Raw genomic sequence first — 23,164 nt, 5'->3', positions numbered from 1 at the left:
TCTCGTCCGTGTAAAACGGACCGATTTTTTATTCATTGTGTGTGACTCCAGCGTAAAGGAGATCCCCAACATTAAACATAATGTTATTTTACTTACTGATCAGAAGGGGTCTGATTGTCAGGACCTTACAAAAGAACAGGGGCAGCAGCATTTTTCTACTCCACAACAGCACTGCCATCTATCTGCAGTGTAGGGAAGTGCAACACAGCCCTATGTATGTGAACGGACCAGCTCCCTGTACAGCAATTATTATTATTATTATTTATTTATTTATTTATATAGCACCATTAATTCCATGGTGCTGTACATGAGAAGGGGTTACATACAGAGTTATAGTTATCGTTTACAGTAAAAAAGTTTACAGTGACAGACTGGTAGAGAGGGGAGAGGAGTAGGACCCTGTCCTTACGGACTTACATTCTATGGGATAGTGGGGAAGAGGCAGAAGGTAGGGGGTGAGGCGGTGGCTCTGGCGATGGCGAGGCGGCGGGTCTGGCGATGGCGAGGCGGCAGAATGGCTATTGCAGGCTGTAGGCTTTCTTGAAGAAATGGGTTTTCAGGTTCCGTCTGAAGGATCTGAGGGTGGTGGATAATCGGATGTGTTGAGGCATGGAATTCCAGAGGATGGGGGATATTCGGGAGAAATCTTGGAGGCAGTTGTGTGAGGAACGAATAAGTTTGGAGGAGAGTAGGAGGTCTTGGGAGGATCTGAGATTACGTGAGGGAAGATATTGGGAGATTAGTTCAGAGATGTAGGGAGGGGACAGGTTGTGGATGGCTTTGTAGATCAGTGTTAGTAGCTTGAACTGGATTCGTTGGGGAATTGGGAGCCAGTGGAGGGATTTGCAGAGGGGAGAAGCAGGGGAGTAGCGAGGAGAGAGGTGGATTAGCCGGGCAGCAGAGTTGAGGACAGACTGGAGCGGTGCAAGAGAGTTAGCGGGAAGGTCACAGAGGAGGGTGTTACAGTAGTCGAGGCGGGAAATGATGAGGGCATGCACAAGAGTTTTGGTAGATTGTGGGCTGAGGAACAAACGGATTCTGGCAATATTTTTGAGTTGGAGGCGACAGGAGGTGGCAAGAGTTTGGACGTGCGGTTTGAAGGACAGGGCAGAGTCAAGAGTTACCCCGAGGCAGCGGATTTCAGGTGCGGGAGAGAGTGTGATGCCGTTTACCATAATAGACAGATCAGGTAGGGGGGATACGTGAGATCGGGGAAAGATGATGAGTTCGGTTTTGTCTACATTGAGTTTTAGGAAGCGAGAGGTGAAGAAGGAGGATATGGCTGACAGACACTTCGGGATTCTGGACAGCAGAGAGGTGACATCTGGGCCAGAGAGGTAGATCTGAATGTCGTCCGCATAGAGGTGGTACTGGAAGCCATGGCACTTTATGAGTTGTCCTAGGCCAAGGGTATAGATGGAAAAAAGTAGGGCCCCTAGGACAGAGCCTTGAGGGACTCCAACAGAGAGAGGGCGGGATGAGGAGGTGGTGTGGGAGTGGGAAACGCTAAATGTGCCGTCAGAAAGGTATGAGGCAATCCAGGACAGGGCAAGGTCTTTGATGCCAAGGGAAGAAAGAATCTGTAGCAGTAGCCAGTGATTGACTGTGTCGAAAGCAGAGGACAGGTCAAGAAGGAGGAGGATGGAGAACTGTCCGTTAGCTTTGGCTGTGAGTAAGTCATTAGTAATTTTTGTCAGGGCAGTTTCGGTGGAGTGGTGGGGGCAGAAGCCAGATTGGAGGTTGTCAAGGGAGTTAGATGAGAGGTGGGAGGAAATTTGAGCATGGACATGCTGCTCAAGGAGTTTTGAAGCAAACGGGAGCAGTGATATGGGGCAGTAGCTGGGCATAGCAGTTGGGTCAAGGTTAGTTTTTTTGAGGATGGGTGTGATGGTGGCATGTTTGAAGCCAGAGGGGAAGGTACCAGAAGATAGAGATAGGTTGAAGAGATGGGTTAGGGCTGGAATGAGCACGTTAGTGAGGTTTGGGAGCAGGTGGGAGGGGATGGTGTCAAGTGCACAGGTGGTGAGGTGTGATTTGGAAAAGAGGCAAGTAAGCTCTCCTTCAGTGATGTTGGAGAGGGAGGTTATTAGGGAAGGGCAGGGGTCTGGTATATGGAGTGGTTGGGGTGGTGGAACAGTTAGGGTTTGCCTTGTTTGGTCGATCTTGTTTTTGAAGTAGGTGGCAAAGTCCTCGGAGGAGATGAGGGGAGTTGGAGGTGGCAGTGGTGGGCGGAGGAGGGAGTTAAATGTGCTGAATAGTTGTTTTGGGTTCTAGGATAGTGAAGATACAAGGTTAGTGAAATAGGTCTGTTTAGCGGAGGTGAGGGCTAATTTGAAGTCAAATGTAGCTTGTTTGAAAGCAGTGAAGTCATCTGGCAGGCGTGTTTTGTTCCAACGTCGCTCCGCAGCCCTGGATGCTTGTCGAAGTTTTTTGTGAGATTGTTATACCAAGGTTGCCTATTGGTTTGTCGCACTGTGCTATTCATGAGAGGGGCGACTGAGTCTATGGCTGATGTGAGGGTGGAGTTATAGAATGCGGTGGCGCTGTCCGTGTCGTGGAGTGAAGATATGAAGGACAGGGGTAGGAGAGAGTATGAGAGTCTGTGAATGTCTAGATCTGCGAGGTTTCTGCAAGGATGTGGTAATGGCTGGACATGGGGGGTAGGTGAGGAGGACAAGGATAAGAAGGTGACTAGATGGTGGTCAGATAGGGGGAAGGGAGAGGTTGTGAGATTAGATAAGGAACAGAGGAGGGTGAAGATGAGGTCTAGCGTATGTCCGTCTGTGTGGGTGGCTGTGGAGGACCACTGAGTGAGTCCAAAGGATGAAGTAAGGGCCAGTAGCTTGGAGGCTGCTGGTTGGCGGGTGTCAGTAGGGATATTAAAGTCACCCATGATGATGGTGGGGATGTCAGCGGAGAGGAAGTGAAGGAGCCAGGTGGATAACTGGTCGATGAATGGAGTGGCTGAGCCCGGTGGTCGGTATCTGACAGCCATTTGGAGATTGGAGGGAGCGTAGATATGGACAGAGTGAACCTCGAAAGAAGGGAGGATAAGGGAGGGTGGGGGTTGGATAGGGTTGAAAGAGAAGTTTTTAGAAAGAAGGATACCCACTCCTCCACCCTGTCTGTTGCCAGAGCAAGGAGTGTGGGTAAATTGGAGGCCACCATAGCTCAGTGCTGCAGGCGAGGCCGTGTCAGGGGCGTCAGCCAGGTCTCAGTGAGGGCCAGGAAGGAAAGGTTGCGGGAAGTAAAGAGATCGTGGCTCACATGGAGCTTGTTGCATATAGAGCGGGCATTCCAAAGTGCCCCAGAGAGAGGAAGCAGGGGGTTGGGGGTCAGTGGCACAGATTTTAAATGCAACTTTGACAGTAAAAATGATGGAGAATTGACCCCATAACTGAGCGTATTTACACCAGTGTATAATAATTGGGAATATCCCTTTTTAAAAAAAAGTAATATCTGCAGATTATTTTACCTTTTTTTTTTCCATACGGTTGGATTTTTTTTTTTGCAAGTTTGCTTCCACCAATCTCTCCCATCGGGAAACAATGTACAGTCTGAGTTATGTAAACGCTGCAGTTTTTTACTTGGAACCAGAGGTGACTCCAGGTCACCAATAAGCTGCAACCTTAGAAGGAAGATAGACTTTTTAATGACTGTCCAATAATACGGAAAATCTGATGGTTCAGAACCTGCCCGGTCCCTTTTAGGCTGCATTCATTTATATCTTCAGTTTTAAAGCTAAAGTCTTAAACAGGTAACGTTTTACTTTTATTCTACTTCCACATATGTAGCAAATATTTTATATGTACCTGCCTGAAATCGACTGGGCAAGGAGTTCGGCAAACTGGAAAGCCCCCAAGGCAAATACTAGGATTTGTTTCACCTTTGTGGTAGTATGCATGGGGTAGTGTGGTGCCACCTGCAGGTCATTTTTCCTTACTGCACGTTTATGAAAATTAATGTTTAAAATGTATTTTGTGATCACATCGTGAATGTGTGGTTTGTTTGGCTATTTTCTTGCTGAAGGGGGCAAGTTTACCTTTCAAATGGTGTATCATTTGTGTGTGTGGGTGCAGTATGAACGGAGATACAAAGTAATCATCGAAAAAGAGTGTTTTGAAATAATATAGAAGGATTATGGAAAATACAAAAAAATAATGTATTAAAAGTACAGAAAAACCTGACTTAAACAAGTCATTTTCTGATGTCACGTTCTCTTTAAAAAAAAGAATTTATTTCTTCTATTCTAAAATAAATTACTTAAAAAAATATATATATATAAATCTATATCAACCTCCTGCGTTGCCCAGTGATAAGGCAAATTTCCTTGTTGATTAGAATCGTAATAAAAAGCTATAAATTGAAGTTATGTAACATTTATGTAAGCGGCTGCATTATAAAGAAATCTAATTCCCTTATTTATTCTGTCTGTGAGCTTTTCTAACGATACATTTATACGCCCTAGAAAGTAGTCAATAATACCTCCTATGCAGAAAAGAGCTTTAGGCAAAAATTTAGTTTATTTTTTAATTTATTCATTTCCCTATAAGCCTTGTTAATTAGACTATTAAACAAAATGGAAACATAACTGGCACATAAAATCTGTGTGTTTCTTTTCCTGTGAGAATTTTCCTAATGGGTTCGCTGAAGATGATACGAAGAAACCAGTGGCATCATGAGAAAACCAGTGGCAGACCTCTATGGGGTGCATAGTCTGTCATTACTGGAGAGGGCTTCCTTGTGCCCACCAGATAAATATTTTTTAGTGCCCATCCTTCATCTAAATTATCTTGAAGACATCCACTTTTGAAATAGATCATAAACGAGGGTGATAGACCCCCACGATCAGACATCAAAGACCTATGCTAAAAATAGGGCGATAATATAGTAGCACCCCATTAGGTTATTGGAACGCCCGCCAGGGCTGTGGGGCACTCGGTACCGGGTCCGGTACTTAAAGGGGATGTCACGGTGGCTGCGACCCGGTCCGTGGCCCAATTGACATACAGTCCTATGCTCTCCAGTTCTGTCGCGCGTCTTGGAGAACAACATGACCTCGGGCTCCCGAAACCCAGTTTCTGCGCTCTGGCTCTTAGGGTGTCCTTCCGCTGTTCCCCTCCTGAGCCTCTTCCTCCTCTGTGCTCCTTTCCTCTAAGCTCTTCCACTATTCAACTCCTTCAAATTCTCACTCTTTCCAGAGGCTGCAGCTCCCACGTGGCTGCTCGGCCTCTCCGTCTGTTCCAGACGTCTTTCTCCTCTCACTCTCTCCTCTAGACTGTCTAACTTCTCCTCCAGACCAGGAAGCCTATAGCTCAGGGAAGCTCCCCTGAATTCAAGTCCTGAGCTCCCCCTTCTGGCCTGGATTCAGGTTGTGTTGAATGTGTGTGCCTTACCTGGTAAAGAGAATCCTCCTTGCCTCCAAGCGTGACATCACCCTCCCCGAAAGGAAGACAACATCACTGTAACAAACGGTTACCTGGGGTGTTACGCTATCAATATCAGACACCCCCACCCCCTATAGAGGGAAGCTATTTTCAGAAAATGACCTGTTTCGTAAACCATCTTTTTGTGTATTCTTAACCATATTTGGCAATTTTTATTTGTTGCATTATTCGCAGGTTTATTTGTTACAAATTATTTATTTAAAAAAATTGTAATCTTGCAATTTTGTGTATCTAAAATATTTTGGGCCTTTTTTTATAGGACAAAATCTTTAATAAAAAAACAAAAGTCATAATCTTGCAATTTTCACACTTGAAACTTGGGCTATATATATTCTAACTTCCTGTTGTTTTAGAAAAGAACACATGTACATAGCCACAATTAACAGATCAGAGGCTATCTTTTTGTCACACTGTGACTATACATGATTAGGGAAAGGGGCCCTGCACTGTCCCTAGAGCTGGGGCCGTAACTATCCCTGCTCCCAAAGGTACCTCTAAAGGTGAGGAGGTTTGGGCCACCAACTTTACTGTTCTCCTGTAATAGCCTAAGATGTTCCCTCCCCCAGAAGGCCTGGGACAGAAATAATAGGATATAAAAACGTAAGACAAACAGATAACAAAAGCAACTTACATACAAAACACTCACCAAGGTAGAGTGGAATGTAAGTAAGGATAGGAATGTCCAAACCAAATGGGAATAGGATAATGAAGAAATCAAACACCCAAAACAGCAGACAACAATCTCCAGCAGCATCAATGAACTCCAACTTCAGCACAGCAACTCCAGCAAACCAGGAAGTTAAAGCATCTGATCAACGCAAAACGGCCATCGTCCTCCACTGCACCTTCTCCCCTGCACCCATCTACTACTTGTATTGAATAACGAAAGGATTGTTTTACTGCATCGTGGAGTGCCACCTACTTTTTCCTCATTGGCCTGGACTTTGTACGACGCTGATCGTTTCAGGTGTTGCACCCGGGATTTTGCAAGCCACACACTGCTGGTCTGCTGAGTAAGCTTGAAAAGGTATGCTTTAAGTTGTTTGGTGCTGGTTTTTCTCATTTTCCACAATTGCTAGGCTCTAATATAATGCAGCCCTTCATAGGCGGGCTCTATAGTGTAATGCAGCCTCCATAGGCAGACTCTATAGTGTAATGCAGCCCCCCATAGGCAGACTCTATAGTGTAATGCAGCCCCCATAGGCAGGCTCTATAGTGTAATGCAGCCCCCATAGGCAGGCTCTATAGTGTAATGCAGCCTCCATAGGCAGACTCTATAGTGTAATGCAGCCCCCCATAGGCAGACTCTATAGTGTAATGCAGCCCCCATAGGCAGGCTCTATAGTGTAATGCAGCCCCCATAGGCAGGCTCTATAGTGTTATGCAGCCCCCCATAGGCAGGCTCTATAGTGTAATGCAGCCCCCATAGACAGGCTCTATAGTGTAATGCAGCCCCCCATAGGCAGACTCTATAGTGTAATGCAGCCCCCATAGGCATGCTCTATAGTGTAATGCAGCCTCCCATAGGCAGACTCTATAGTGTAATGCAGCCCCCATAGGCAGACTCTATAGTGTAATGCAGCCCCCATAGGCAGACTCTATAGTGTAATGCAGCCCCCATAGGCAGACTCTAATATAATGCACCTCCTCCATAGGCAGACTCTAATATAATGCAGCCCCCCAGTCTGCAGGGAGCTCCCCCTAGTGTCACCTGTAGCCAGGCAAAATTGTATTGCAGTGAAGGTGATTTGAAGCTCTGTTTCAGAAAAAAAAACACAACTACCGCTATAATTATACATATTTTATTAAATTAATCAGGATTCTATATGGAACCTATTTATAAATATGATATAAAAATACGGAAACCTAAAGGTTTTGTTATTCCTCTTTTGCTCATGCTCATATGCTTTGTGTTCTTGACAAGTTACTACAAAAAAAAGGATGTGTAGCCTTTCTAATTCATTAAAATGTGTTGAAAATATGACCTCATTGATTCTGTTCATAAATGGCAGGCGGAAAGTCAGGTTTCACGCTTTTGTGCCGGCCTCTGAAAACTGAATCTGCTCAAGTGAAAAATAATTGTTTCACCGAGGAAACAGGACAAACTGAACACACGGTGGGATGTGCGCAGGCTGGAGAAACCTCTTAATAATTACCGTACAACCTTTTCATTGTAAAGATTTTCTGTGTCCAAAGATAAAAAATTGGAGTAGACAAAGGGGAGCCAAAAATAAAAGTAAATGTCGTATACCTTCTTGCTGAGCGCATCTGTGGGTTTTACAGAAATGACAAGTAAGACGATAATCGTGTGCGACACATATATTAATAGAACTCAATGCAATGGAAATTGTATGTAAAACATGGAACGATTGCTCACTGCAGCTAATCAGATTGAAGCTTTCTTTCCCTATCTGCCTGTACTCAGGAAACAGAGAAGCACATTGCTAAGGAGAGTAAAACTAATCCCAAACTGTTCTTCAACTATATCAATAGTAAAAGAATAAAAACTGAAAATGTAGGCCCCTTAAAAAATAGCGAGGAAAGAATGGTTGTAGATGACGAGGAAAAAGCTAACATATTAAACACCTTCTTCTCCACGGTATTCACGGTGGAAAATGAAATGCTAGGTGAAATCCCAAGAAACAATGAAAACCCTATATTAAGGGTCACCAATCTAACCCAAGAAGAGGTGCGAAACCGGCTAAATAAGATTAAAATAGATAAATCTCCGGGTCCGGATGGCATACACCCACGAGTACTAAGAGAACTAAGTAATGTAATAGATAAACCATTATTTCTTATTTTTAGGGACTCTATAGCGACAGGGTTTGTTCCGCAGGACTGGCGCATAGCAAATGTGGTGCCAATATTCAAAAAGGGCTCTAAAAGTGAACCTGGAAATTATAGGCCAGTAAGTCTAACCTCTATTGTTGGTAAAATATTTGAAGGGTTTCTGAGGGATGTTATTCTGGATTATCTCAATGAGAATAACTGTTTAACTCCATATCAGCATGGGTTTATGAGAAATCGCTCCTGTCAAACCAATCTAATCAGTTTTTATGAAGAGGTAAGCTATAGGCTGGACCACGGTGAGTCATTGGACGTGGTATATCTCGATTTTTCCAAAGCGTTTGATACCGTGCCGCACAAGAGGTTGGTACACAAAATGAGAATGCTTGGTCTGGGGGAAAATGTGTGTAAATGGGTTAGTAACTGGCTTAGTGATAGAAAGCAGAGGGTGGTTATAAATGGTATAGCCTCTAACTGGGTCGCTGTGACCAGTGGGGTACCGCAGGGGTCAGTATTGGGACCTGTTCTCTTCAACATATTCATTAATGATCTGGTAGAAGGTTTACACAGTAAAATATCGATATTTGCAGATGATACAAAACTATGTAAAGCAGTTAATACAAGAGAAGATAGTATTCTGCTACAGATGGATCTGGATAAGTTGGAAACTTGGGCTGAAAGGTGGCAGATGAGGTTTAACAATGATAAATGTAAGGTTATACACATGGGAAGAAGGAATCAATATCACCATTACACACTGAATGGGAAACCACTGGGTAAATCTGACATGGAGAAGGACTTGGGGATCCTAGTTAATGATAAACTTACCTGGAGCAGCCAGTGCCAGGCAGCAGCTGCCAAGGCAAACAGGATCATGGGGTGCATTAAAAGAGGTCTGGATACACATGATGAGAGCATTATACTGCCTCTGTACAAATCCCTAGTTAGACCGCACATGGAGTACTGTGTCCAGTTTGGGCACCGGTGCTCAGGAAGGATATAATGGAACTAGAGAGAGTACAAAGGAGGGCAACAAAATTAATAAAGGGGATGGGAGATCTACAATACCCAGATAGATTAGCGAAATTAGGATTATTTAGTCTAGAAAAAAGATGACTGAGGGGCGATCTAATAACCATGTATAAGTATATAAGGGGACAATACAAATATCTCGCTGAGGATCTGTTTATACCAAGGAAGGTGACGGGCACAAGGGGGCATTCTTTGCGTCTGGAGGAGAGAAGGTTTTTCCACCAACATAGAAGAGGATTCTTTACTGTTAGGGCAGTGAGAATCTGGAATTGCTTGCCTGAGGAGGTGGTGATGGCGAACTCAGTCGAGGGGTTCAAGAGAGGCCTGGATGTCTTCCTGGAGCAGAACAATATTGTATCATACAATTAGGTTCTGTAGAAGGACGTAGATCTGGGGATTTATTATGATGGAATATAGGCTGAACTGGATGGACAAATGTCTTTTTTCGGCCTTACTAACTATGTTACTATGTTACTATGTATTTTTGTCCACTTAGGGAGGATGAGCCTGTACCCTTGAGGAGGGTAAAACTAGGTACGGCTCTACATCCTAACGTAGGGATGGGGAACCTTTTTTATGCCAGAGGCATTTCGATATTTATACCCTCATTCGTGGGCCATACAAAATTATCAACATGAAATTTATTTTGCTTTGTGAGGTCAAACATTTAATTAACTCACGACTAATGCGATGGCTGGAGCTCCTTCTCTTTGGTGCGGCTGTGATGTTAGGTGGTATGGATGATGCTGCTACTCGCAACTACTTTTCCAGGTTTGCGCCAGTCTAGCGTGCAGTTGACTTTTTGCAATAAGTATTGTAAAAAAACTTGCAGCAGTAAGTTGTACCGAGCACAGATGTATATTACACTGTTTGTCTCCTCACAGTGGGAAGTTCATCACTGCTCATGTTACATTTATAGAACTTAGGCCATGTTCACACAGTGCGTTTTTTTCTGCGGAACCGCAGCGTTTTTGCCGCTGCGGTTCCGCAGCTGTTTTCCATGCAGGGTACAGTACAATGTACCCTATGGAAAACAGGAACCACTGTGCACACGATCCTGAAATTCAGAAAAAAAGCCGCGCTGAATAGCTGCGGGAAAAAAGAAGTACCATGTCACTTCTTTTTTCGGAGCAGCAGCGGTTCTGCACCCATAGACCTCCATTGTGAGGTCAAACCCGCAGTAAAACCCGCAGATCAAAAATATATCTGCGGGTTTTATTGCGGTTTGTGGTGCCGAACCGCTGCAGCAGGAAGTGCGGGGAAGCGGGCGTAAGTGCGTGGGCAGAGTGTGGCTGCCCCGATCCCACCCCCCATGCTCCGATGCCCCCCCCGTGCTCCGATGCCCCCCCCCCGTGTCCTAATCTCCCCCCCTTATACTTACCCGGCCTCCCGGTGTCCGTCCGGCCGTCTTCTCCCTGGGCGCCGCCATCTTGCAAAATGGCGGGCGCATGCGCAGTGCGCCCGCCGAATCTGCCGGCCGGCAGATTCGTTCCTAAGTGCATTTTGATCACTGAGATATAACCTATCTCAGTGATCAAAATAAAGAAAATAGTAAATGACACCCCCCCCCCCCTTTGTCACCCCCATAGGTAGGGACAATAAAAAAATTAAGAATTTTTTTTTTCCCACTAAGGTTAGAATAGGGTTAGGGTTAGGGGTAGGGTTAGGGGTAGGGTTAGGGTTAGGGGTAGGGTTAGGGTATTTTCAGCCATTTTAACCCTAAAAAACGCCCTAGAAAACACACAGACTCTGCATAGAAAACTGCATTAAAAAATGCATCAAAAAACGCACCAAAAAAGCACCAAAAAAAGGACCTGCGTTTTCTGCAAAGAGCTGCGGTTTTTAGTCCTGAAAAAAAGGATGGAAATCAGGAACGTGTGAACATACCCTTAAGCAGTGGGAAGTCTGCAGTGTATACATCACTTAGGAGACACCGAGACTACTGTATATAAATCACCTAGAAGACACTAAGACTGCTGTATATACATCACATAGGAGACACTGAGATTGCTGTATATATGTCACATAGGAGGCACAAAGATTGCTGTGTACACATCACCTATGAGACACCAAGACTGCTGTATGAGCATCACATAGGACACACCAAGACTGCTGTATATACATCACATCGAAGTCACAGAATCCTGTATATACATCACCTAGGAGACACCGAGACTGCTGTATTAGCACCACATAAGAGACATCAAGACTGCTGCATATACATTACGTTGGATACACTGAGACAGTAAGACTGCTGGTATACATCACGTAGACACAGACTGTTGTGTATACATATCAGATAGGAGACTGCTTTATACATCACATAAGAGACATAGACTGCTGTATACACATCACCTAGGAGACACTGAGACTTCTGTATGAGCATCACATAGGAGACACCGAGACTGTTGTATATACATCACATAGGCTATACTGAGACTGCTGTATACACCCAATAGCAGACACTGAGACTTCTGGTTATACATCACATAGGAGATACCAACACCAAGACTGCTGTATACATCACATAGGAGACACCAAGGCAGCTGTATATACATCATATAGGAGACAATGGGGCTGGTGTATATAAATCATATAGGAGATAATGGGGCTGGTGTATATATGTCACAAAACAGACCCTGCGGCTGGAGTATATACATCACATAGGAGATGCTGGGCTGGAGAATATACATTACATAGGAGACTCTGGGGGTTGAGCATCACATATGAGACAATGGGACTGCTGTCTTCATCAATAGAACAAGAGTGTAGAGCGCACTGATTCCACCCACAAAATGCATTCCTGGCACTGGCCAGCATCAGGATTTAATCCTCCATTGCATGGCATGTGCCGCAGCATTTAGTAGTGAATGATGCATGCGTGTTCTCGCAGTGCATTGAGAGAGTAATGGCCCAGCAAGCATTTTGGTTCTCGGAAATCTGCCCTGGGGCCAGAGAAAAGGACCTCTGATGGCTGAAGGCTCCCAACCCTTCCCCTGAACCATATTATGCAAAAATTTGTGATATAGAAAGAGTATAATGTGCAGACATTTTGCTATCTCCTTTATGGGCACCAAACAATTCAAAACCTTTTTTTAAAAAAAAAAGAACCTTGATTTGGCCTTGACCTTTTGTACTAATGTATCGTTCATTTCCAGCAGCCCCTTGGAATACCACTGATAAGCAAATATACTTTACTTAATCATAGCCAAAAGGCTGAGAAGCGATACTTGTCACAATAGATGAAGCAAGGAAATAACTATGCATTGCCCTCTATATTCATGATGCACGTCATATAAATATATGTAGACGATGCTAATGTACTGAATGACTAACCCATGCCGCATGCAGTTATGAGTCACTGGACACGATGCTAATTGCAAACACGTCACCTACAAGTTTTCTTACAGTATCTTAGGGTGCTGGAGCCGTGTTCTGCCAGGCAAAATTCCCAATCATCTGCATAACAATGTTTGATTAGAAGTCAAGCTCTGCCACCCTCTGGACACAAGTAGAACTGCAGCTTTGATTTATTTCTATAACATTGCATAAAAAAATATTCAAGATAATAAAAGTGAAAAAAATTGTATTATTATTGTCTCATATTGAATTAGTTTTCCTTGCAACGATAATGAGAAATGTATAGAATTTGAAAAGTAACAAATTTGCACTCATCTGTTATAATCAACTGTATGTATTTGGGATTTAATGTAGTTAATTAGTTTAAGGCTACATGGCAACTTTGGCTTTGAGACAGATCATGATATCAAAAATGTCTGCTTGACGCTGCTACATAATAACTTAATGCAAGTGGATGGGGCCACATTGTAAGTCGCCTGACACAGCAACCGCAGCAAGCAAGTAACAAAATGTCCGAATTTTTTGTCTTCATTGAAGCCAAAGTGGGAAAACTGATAATAGGTAGATACTGTAGTGAAGGGGTTTTTTTTTTGTATCTCATCAAAGCAGTTTGGAAATTAAATCAAGACTTTTGGTTGAAATTCTGACATTATAAAACTTTCCCAGATTGTAACCTCAAGAGAAAAAGTTTACGGAGGAATGTGGATTCAGCTAATAAAAATTATTCTTTGTATCATGAAATGTTGAAGATTGATTTAAAGGGGTCCACAGACATAGTAGTTAAAAAACAACAACTATTCTTTACTCACCCTCCCGGGCCTTCCACTGTCTATAATTGTGTGCAACACCGATGACATATCGTTAGCGCTGCAGCCATTAAGTGATAATTATCCTCCTGATATTAAAATTAGCATTTTATGAGTCTTGCTATAGAATTAAATAGCTCATGAGTCCAAGTGTCTTCAGTCTCTGTCAAAACAGCCTAACAGCTGCAGCTTGTACTGAGCAGAGTGAGATCTCAGCAGGGAGGTGGGACACTGAGGAGATGTCAAACAGGATTACTGGGTGGAGATTGATTTAAAGGGGTCCACAGACATAGTAGTTAAAAAACAACAACTATTCTTTATTCACCCTCCCGGGTCCACCCTTCCACTGTCTATTATTGTCTGCAACACTGATGACATATCGATAGCGCTGCAGCCAATAAGTGAGCCTAGCAGGTAAGATAGCACGTGTAGATGGCAAGAACCGCTTTGAGCCGCTGAGCCCACTGCTTGGTTGCAGTACTGTCAATACAACATCAGCACTGCAGACAATAAGAGACACCGGAAGCAGTGGTGGAGCCTCGGCGCTGGACCCAGAGGAGGTCGAGGGAGATGAAAATACTTTTTTCTTCTTTTTTAAACAAACTGTAGCCAGCAGACACAGGTTTTCTGAAAACAGAAAACCTCTTTAGATTTTCAAAAAGTATTATACAGTCATTTTGACATAGTTTGCAAAGTAAGTACACCAATCTCATCAGGTCTAAGAGATCTATGTAATAATATTTTTTATAGTGAAGTTTGGTTCCAGATCTGCTTTAATTGATTGCTAGAAGACATCTTGATGAACAAGGTGTATTGGAAAATTGTGTAATTCTTTATGATACAAGAAAATAACTTTTATTTGCAGAAATCCTAATTGATTTATAATGATGAAATTATGAAGCTGTTGTGGTTGCGATGCCTTGCATTACTCTATAGACAGTACTATGTGTTAGGCCCTTTAATGTGGACACTGCTAGTACTGTATGGGCGCGCTCCCACCCCCGAAATGTATAAAGTATAGTATAAGTTATTATACTTCTATACACAAGCATTATCTCTACTGTCCTGGCAGGAGATACTATAATATAAAATTAGGGTTATATGAGCAAACGCCATTTCCCATACTGCAGGGAAAAATTGTATTATTGCACCTAATACACAAAATACATGAATCTGTCTATAAGTGGCAGGTACGTAGCTAGCAGATATCCTGCTAAAAACTGCAACAGTCTGCAGCCAGACAGGTTCACATATCCCTGGTGACTGGACTGTGACCTTATTTATGAAAGTAGCATTAATGCAAGGCCCCGCGGTTTCTGGTAAAGCCGTTCATGTGGCACCGCCTTGTGCTGCGCTGACCTGAAGGTGAACAATCCTCCAAGCAATGATCAAGTGAGTAATGACGATGGGATCCTGCAATGTGGCTACAGCGGCACGCGGCGACCACAGATGGCTGCAGGGCGCACGCAATTAAAGCCCTCTACACATGGCTGCACGCTTCATGCGTTTGCTCCATACGTGAAACATACAAAGAGAAAGAACTGCAGGCTATTAGCATGTGGTGCTGCAAATTTATGTACCCAAAATCCCACTACAATCTGCATTACTACAGGAGTTTACTGTAGGGGGTCATGCCTAACTTTTATATGTAGTGTACCCCCAGAATGATCATCTATAATATAACGCTGGGAGCGTCACTCTGTCCGAAGCCTTTATAGACTGCGCAGGCGCAAGCGCCGGCGCAGTCTGGCCCCCACAGAGTGACGCTCCCAGGAGATCGCGGTATGCGTAAACACTGAACGCATACCGCGATCTCCACCGGAGAGTCAGGGACCGTGGACGCGCCAGGAGGGTGAGAATGGCTACGTTCAGACTAGCGTTGTGCTAGTGTGCGTCGGGTTTGCGTCGGGCGATGCAGCGGCGACGCACGCGTCATGCGCCCCTATGTTTAACATGGGGGACGCATGCGTTTTTGTTTGTTGCGTTTTGCGATGCATGCGTCTTTTTTGCCGCAAGCGTCGGACCAAGAAAACGCAACAAGTTGCATTTTTCTTGCGTCCGATTTTCGGCAAAAAACGACGCACGCGTCGCAAAATGCAGCGTTTTTGCATGCGTTTTGCCGCGTTTTTGCGACGCAGCGGCACACAACGCTAGTCTGAACGTAGCCTATTATATTCACCTGTCCTCCGTTCCAGCGCTGCGTGCGACTCCGTCTCCCGGCTCCTCTGCTGTGACGCCGGCGCCGGAAAGCGCGGACTGCGCAGGCGCAGATTCCTGCTGCCGGAATCGGCGCCTGCGCAGTCCGCGCTTTCCGGCGCCATTTTCTTGAAGACACACTCCGGCTCCACTGCAGGTGTGTCTTCAAGAAAATGGCGCCGGAAAGCGCGGACTGCGCAGGCGCCGATTCCTGCTGCAGGAATCGGCGCCTGCGCAGTCTGCGCTTTCCGGCGCCATTTTCTTGAAGACACACCTGCAGTGGAGCCGGACGATAGGTGAGTATGGTATTTTTTTTTTTATATGGCAGCAGCATACGGGGGGCATATAATACAATGGTGGCGCAGGATGGGCGCAGGATGGCAGCAGCACATGACAGAACGGGCGCAGGATGGCAGCAGCACATGACAGAACGGGCGCAGCATGGGAGCAGCACATGACAGAACGGGCGCAGGATGGCAGCAGCACATGACAGAACGGGCGCAGGATGGCAGTAGCACATGACAGAACAGGGGAGCAGGATGGAAGCAGCACATGACAGAACGGGCGCAGGATGGCAGCAGCACATGACAGAACGGGCGCAGGATGGCAGCAGCACATGACAGAACAGGGGAGCAGGATGGGAGCAGCACATGACAGAACGGGGGCGCAGGATGGGAGCAGCACATGACAGAACAGGGGAGCAGGATGGGAGCAGCACATGACAGAACAGGGGAGCAGGATGGGAGCAGCAAATGACAGAATGGAGGCGCAGGATGGGAGCAGCACATGACAGAACGGGGGCGCAGGATGGGAGCAGCACATGACAGAACGGGGGCGCAGGATGGGAGCAGCACATGACAGGATGGGGATGCAGGATGGAGCAGCACATGACAGAATGGGGGCGCAGGATGGAGCAGCACATGACAGGATGGGGACGCAGGATGGAGCAGCACATACCAGGATGGAGACCATATACCAATATAAATGCTCGCCACCCGGGCGTAGAACGGGTTCAATAGCTAGTATATTTATAACAGATTCTCTCAATGCTAAAATTAAACTACCCTTAGACTGTTCATATCTTTATCAGTGGGCAAACTTACAAAATCAGCAAGGGATCAAATACTTATTTGCCCCACTGTATATATATATATATATATATACCCTGTATATATATATATATATATATATATATATATATATATCGTATATACTCGAGTATAAGCCGAGATTTTCAGCCCATTTTTGGGGGCTGAAAGTGCCCCTCTCAGATTATACTCGAGACATTGTTCCAGGGGGTCGGCGGGGGAGGGGGAGTGGCAGCTGTCCGTCTTACTTACCTGCTCCCGGTGCGTCTCTGCACGTTCCTGCTTCTCCGGTGCCCGCAGCTTCTTCCTGTGTTCAGCGGTCACGTGGTACCGCTCATTAAAGTAATGAATGTGGATGTACATTCATTACTTTAATGAGCGGTATGATGTGACCGCTGAACACAGGAAGAAGCTGTCATTGAGAAGCTGCCAGGGACCGCGCCAGGAGCAGGTGAGTATAATGGGGACTGGAGGGTGACTATTGCGCGATATTCACCTGTCTGTGTTCCACCGCTGGGCGCTGCTCTGTCTTCTGCGTCCTCTGCAGTGACGCTCAGGTCAGAGGGCACGATGACGCGATTAGTGTGCGCGGCACCCTCTGCCTGAACAGTCACTGCGGAGGACGCAGAAGACACAGCAGCGCCCAGCGGTGGAACGTGGACAAGTGAATATTGCAAGTGCCGGGGACCTGCTCAGGACAAGAGGTGAGTATGTGATTTTTTTTTTTAACGCAGCAGCCGGCTATGGGGCAAATGTTTCTATGGAGCATCTTATGGGGCCATAATCTACCTATGCAGCATTGTATGGGGCACATTATCTATGGGGCCATAATAATAATAATAATAATAATAATAATAATTTTATGTATATAGCGCCAATATATTCCGCAGCACTTTACAATTAAGTGGGGACATGTACAAACAATAAATTCAGTACAAGTTAAGACAACTTAAACAGTGACATTAGGGGTGAGCAAGCTTACAATCTACAAGGAAATGGGGAGACACAAAAGGTGAAAAGTGACTTATCAACCAATGTAGCATTATATGGGGCACATTATCTATGGAGCATCTTATGGGGCCCATCATAAAATTTATGGAGCATTATATGGGGCAAATTTTATTATGGAGCATCTTATGGGGTCCATCATGAACTGTATGGAGCATTATATGGGGCTTCTGATTCAATATGGATACTCAAAAAAACACTTAACCTACTGATGTCTCAATTCATTTTACTTTCATTGGTATCTATTTTTATTTTTGAAATTTACCAGTAGCTGCTGCATTTCCCACCCTAGGCTTATACTCGAGTCATTAAGTTTTCCCAGTTTTTTGTGGCAAAATTAGGGGTCTTGGCTTATACTCGGCTCGGCTTATATTCGAGTATATACGGTATATATATATATATATATATATATATATATACAGTCATGGCCAAAAGTATTGACACCCCTGCAATTCTGTCAGATAATACTCAGTTTCTTCCTGAAAATGATTGCAATCACAAATTCTTTGGTATTATTATCTTCATTTAATTTGTCTTAAATGAAAAAACACAAAAAAGAATGAAGCAAAAAGCAAAACATTGATCATTTCACACAAAACTCCAAAAATGGGCCAGACAAAAGTATTGGCACCCTCAGCCTAATACTTGGTTGCACAACCTTTAGCCAAAATAACTGCGACCAACCGCTTCCGGTAACCATCAATGAGTTTCTTACAATGCTCTGCTGGAATTTTAGACCATTCTTCTTTGGCAAACTGCTCCAGTTCCCTGATATTTGAAGGGTGCCTTCTCCAATCTGCCATTTTTAGATCTCTCCACAGGTGTTCTATGGGATTCAGGTCTGGACTCATTGCTGGCCACCTTAGAAGTCTCCAGTGCTTTCTCTAAAACATTTTCTAGTGCTTTTTGAAGTGTGTTTTGGGTCATTGTCCTGCTGGAAGACCCATGACCTCTGAGGGAGACCCAGCTTTCTCACACTGGGCCCTACATTATGCTGCAAAATTTGTTGGTAGTCTTCAGACTTCATTAAGCCATGCACATGGTCAAGCAGTCCAGTGCCAGAGGCAGCAAGGCAACCCCAAAACATCAGGGAACCTCCACCATGTTTGACTGTAGGGACCGTGTTCTTTTCTTTGAATGCCTCTTTTTTTCTTCTGTAAACTCTATGTTGATGCCTTTGCCCAAAAAGCTCTACTTTTGTCTCATCTGACCAGAGAACATTCTTCCAAAACATTTTGGGCTTTTTCAGGTAAGTTTTGGCAAACTTCAGCCTGGCTTTTTTATGTCTCGGGTTAAGAAGTGGGGTCTTCCTGGGTCTCCTACCATACAGTACTTTTTCATTCAGACGCCGACGGATAGTACGGGTTGACACTGTTGTACCCTCAGACTGCAGGGCAGCTTGAACTTGTTTGGATGTTAGTCGAGGTTCTTTATCCAACATCCGCACAATCTTGCGTTGAAATCTCTTGTCAATTTTTCTTTTCCGTCCACATCTAGGGAGGTTAGCCACAGTGCCATGGGCTTTAAACTTCTTGATGACACTGCGCACGGTAGACACAGGAACATTCAGGTCTTTGGAGATGGACTTGTAGCCTTGAGATTGCTCATGCTTCCTCACAATTTGGTTTCTCAAGTCCTCAGACAGTTCTTTGGTCTTCTTTCTTTTCTCCATGCTCAATGTGGTACACACAAGGACACAGGACAGAGGTTGAATCAGCTTTAATCCATGTCAACTGGCTGCAAGTGTGATTTAGTTATTGCCAACACCTGTTAGGTGCCACAGGTAAGTTACAGGTGCTGTTAAATACACAAATTAGAGAAGCATCACATGATTTTTCGAACAGTGCCAATACTTTTGTCCACCCCCTTTTTTATGTTTGGTGTGGAATTATATCCTATTTGGCTTTAGGACAATTCTTTTTTTGTTTTTTTATTTAAGACAAATTAAATGAAGATAATAATACCAAAGAATTTGTGATTGCAATCATTTTCAGGAAGAAACTGAGTATTATCTGACAGAATTGCAGGGGTGTCGTCAATACTTTTGGCCATGACTGTATATATATATATATATATATATATATATATATATATATATATATATATATATACCCTGTGTGGGTATACTGTGTATGCTTACATACTGTGTGTACTCTATATACTGTGAGGGTGCTGTATACATTCTGTATATATATATAACTAGCTATTGAACCCGTTCTACGCCCGGGTGGCGAGCATTTATATTGGTATATGGTCTCCATCCTGGTATGTGCTGCTCCATCCTGCGTCCCCATCCTGTCATGTGCTGCTCCATCCTGCGCCCCCATTCTGTCATGTGCTGCTCCATCCTGCATCCCCATCCTGTCATGTGCTGCTCCCATCCTGCGCCCTGTTCTGTCATGTGCTGCTCCCATCCTGCGCCCCCGTTCTGTCATGTGCTGCTCCCATCCTGCGCCTCCATTCTGTCATTTGCTGCTCCCATCCTGCTCCCCTATTCAGTCATGTGCTGCTCCCATCCTGCTCCCCTGTTCTGTCATGTGCTGCTCCCATCCTGCGCCCCCGTTCTGTCATGTGCTGCTCCCATCCTGCTCCCCTGTTCTGTCATGTGCTGCTGCCATCCTGCGCCCGTTCTGTCATGTGCTGCTGCCATCCTGCGCCCGTTCTGTCATGTGCTGCTTCCATCCTGCTCCCCTGTTCTGTCATGTGCTGCTGCCATCCTGCGCCCGTTCTGTCATGTGCTGCTGCCATCCTGCGCCCGTTCTGTCATGTGCTGCTACCATGCTGCGCCCGTTCTGTCATGTGCTGCTGCCATCCTGCGCCCGTTCTGTCATGTGCTGCTGCCAACCTGCGCCCGTTCTGTCATGTGCTGCTGCCATCCTGCGCCCGTTCTGTCATGTGCTGCTCCCATCCTGCGGCCCCGTTCTGTCATGTGCTGCTGCCATCCTGCGCCCGTTCTGTAATGTGCTGCTGCCATCCTGCGCCACCATTGTATTATAGGCCCCCCGTATGCTGCTGCCATATAAAAAAAAAAATACCATACTCACCTATCGTCCGGCTCCACTGCAGGTGTGTCTTCAAGAAAATGGCGCCAGAAAGCGCGGACTGCGCAGGCGCCGATTCCGGCAGCAGGAATCGGCGCCTGCGCAGTCCGCGCTTTCTGGCGCCATTTTCTTGAAGACACACCTGCAGTGGAGCCGGAGTGTGTCTTCAAGAAAATGGCGCCGGAAAGCGCGGACTGCGCAGGCGCCGATTCCGGCAGCAGGAATCGGCGCCTGTGCAGTCCGCGCTTTCCGGCGCCGGCGTCACAGCAGAGGAGCCGGGAGACGGAGCCGCACGCAGCGCTGGAACGGAGGACAGGTGAATATAATACTCACCCTCCTGGCGCGTCCACGGTCCCTGACTCTCCGGTGGAGATCGCGGTATGCGTTCAGTGTTTACGCATACCGCGATCTCCTGGGAGCGTCACTCTGTGGGGGCCAGACTGCGCCGGCGCTTGTACCTGCGCAGTCTATAAAGGCTTCGGACAGAGTGACGCTCCCAGCGTTATATTATAGATGTATATACTGTGTGTACATATATATCCTGTGTGAGTAGTACTGTATATACTTACATACTGAATATACTTTATATATTGTGCGGGTACTGTATATATTGTATATATATTGTAGGGGTTTTACTCACTAGGGTGCGACGGGAGGAAAACAGGAGACTTGTTCCATTAAAAGTTAATGGGTTTATTACTTCATAAACCCCCAGAAGCACAACCAGAAAACAAACAGCCTTTAGATCAGGCAAAACAAAGTCACAATGTCCATAGCAGGACTCTGCTCTGTCAGGCCTGTGGGCACAGCGGCTGGGATAGTGTCCAGTATTCAGGCTCCGTCTGGAGCCAAACACACAGCAGGCCTTCACGCTCCCAGCACACAGAGCATGTGCCAAACAACAGCCTCCATTACATAGGCTGTATCCACACCCAGAGGTGAGGTATGTGGGCAACCAGACCCACCCATCTCTCACAGCTACCCGAAACCCGGTCTCAGGTGCAACAAACAAACCTCTTCGTGCTTACGTGCACTAAAGACTAAAGAAGATACTCCGGATTACATCACAGAGACAAGCCATCTCTGTGACACATACCTCCCATCAACTGCGTGGCCATTAGCCACCTTGCAGTGATATTTATACATTTTACCGCTGACATATAGCTTGTATATGAGGAGACAACGTATATATGTGGTTTATAATGTTTTTGAAATGGGTTGTGGGGCACGGAGAAATACAGTATGTCATTTATTTATTGTACATGGGATGAATGTGCGACATTTGTATATGTAGGGATGGGATGTATAGTATTTTCCTATAAATATACAGTAAATGGGAAGATATAAAATACTATAATGTCAGTTTTTTTGTATAATTTCCTTATAGATGTGGTAATTGCCACAAATGTTTATTATAGCGGTTGTCTACTGTCATTTCATTTGACTTGAACTGTTAAAAAATATGTACATCAGTCTTAACCCTTCCACTCCTGCACTGCCCCCTCGATCTTTACTGACAGGTAGCATCGGTGATATCACAATAACTGAACGTCACTGGACGAAGACTCGATATAATCCGCTGGGCCTGAGACCCGGAAGGTTTAAGACCCCGGCAGCGCCCCTGGTGCAGGATGATAGAAGGTGATCGTACCTTGTCTTAGCAATAATACCGGACTGCTGCTGAGTGTCGATGATTTTGGCCAGCTGTCTCTGTAAGGCCATGTCCTTACCATGAGCCTGTCTGATGAACGGATGCTCCAGCAGATGGATGACTGATGGCCTCTTCTCAAAATCCTTAATAAGACACCTAGAAGGAGACATTAGGACAATTATACAGCCGTAGGTTTCTGGATCTTCATGTTTATGGCAGCCTCAGCTGCTTTACTGCAAGGTTAATCGAAGCGATGATATTAAAAGAGGAAAACAATTATTTCATCAAACATCACGTGATACATTAAAGGGGTTGTTTTCTTTGATTAGAAGTTAATCTCTGGCTGTCAGGTCGGGGTCCTGCTTTGCCCCCCATGTATTTTGAGGTCTGCTGACACCTAGCAAGGTGAACTACAAAAGTTAAAGTCCATCCTGATTACTGTACATCTTGTCACGGTTGGATGACTTTTACGCTTTTTTGATCAAAATATCAACTCCTCAATGTTATTTACATACTATTACTATTTATTTACTATAGGATATTTGCTCACTTGGCTTTTATCCTACGTTCTGCATGTTAGGTTAAAGATATCTATCCTGTCACTTTGTAGTTTAATGTTTAGGACCCGTACCATTACTGGGACCAGTAAGTCCCTACTTCCAACTGGAGTGTTGGCCACAGCCAGTCTACATAAAAATTCATGCAAGAAACACATGCGTTCAGCACTGGACAGCTCCGACATGCT

The 23,164-nt window shown here is 45.0% G+C and overlaps 1 protein-coding gene across 1 annotated transcript in view; it reads right to left on the bottom strand.

Moving 5' to 3' along the window:
* MYO3B (myosin IIIB) overlaps window positions 1–23,164 on the bottom strand; it is a 351,459-nt gene that overhangs the window by 168,779 nt on the left and 159,516 nt on the right. Inside the window, exon 9 of the mRNA XM_069733111.1 lies at window positions 22,420–22,575. Within this exon, the coding sequence (XP_069589212.1) occupies window positions 22,420–22,575 (156 nt within the window). The remainder of the gene's footprint in view (window positions 1–22,419; window positions 22,576–23,164) is intronic.

Source organism: Ranitomeya imitator, chromosome 7 (assembly GCF_032444005.1).
Source record: "Ranitomeya imitator isolate aRanImi1 chromosome 7, aRanImi1.pri, whole genome shotgun sequence".
NCBI classification, from domain to species: domain Eukaryota; kingdom Metazoa; phylum Chordata; class Amphibia; order Anura; family Dendrobatidae; genus Ranitomeya; species Ranitomeya imitator.
Note: the sequence above shows the minus strand (reverse complement) of the source record. Positions and strands in the feature narration are given on the sequence as shown.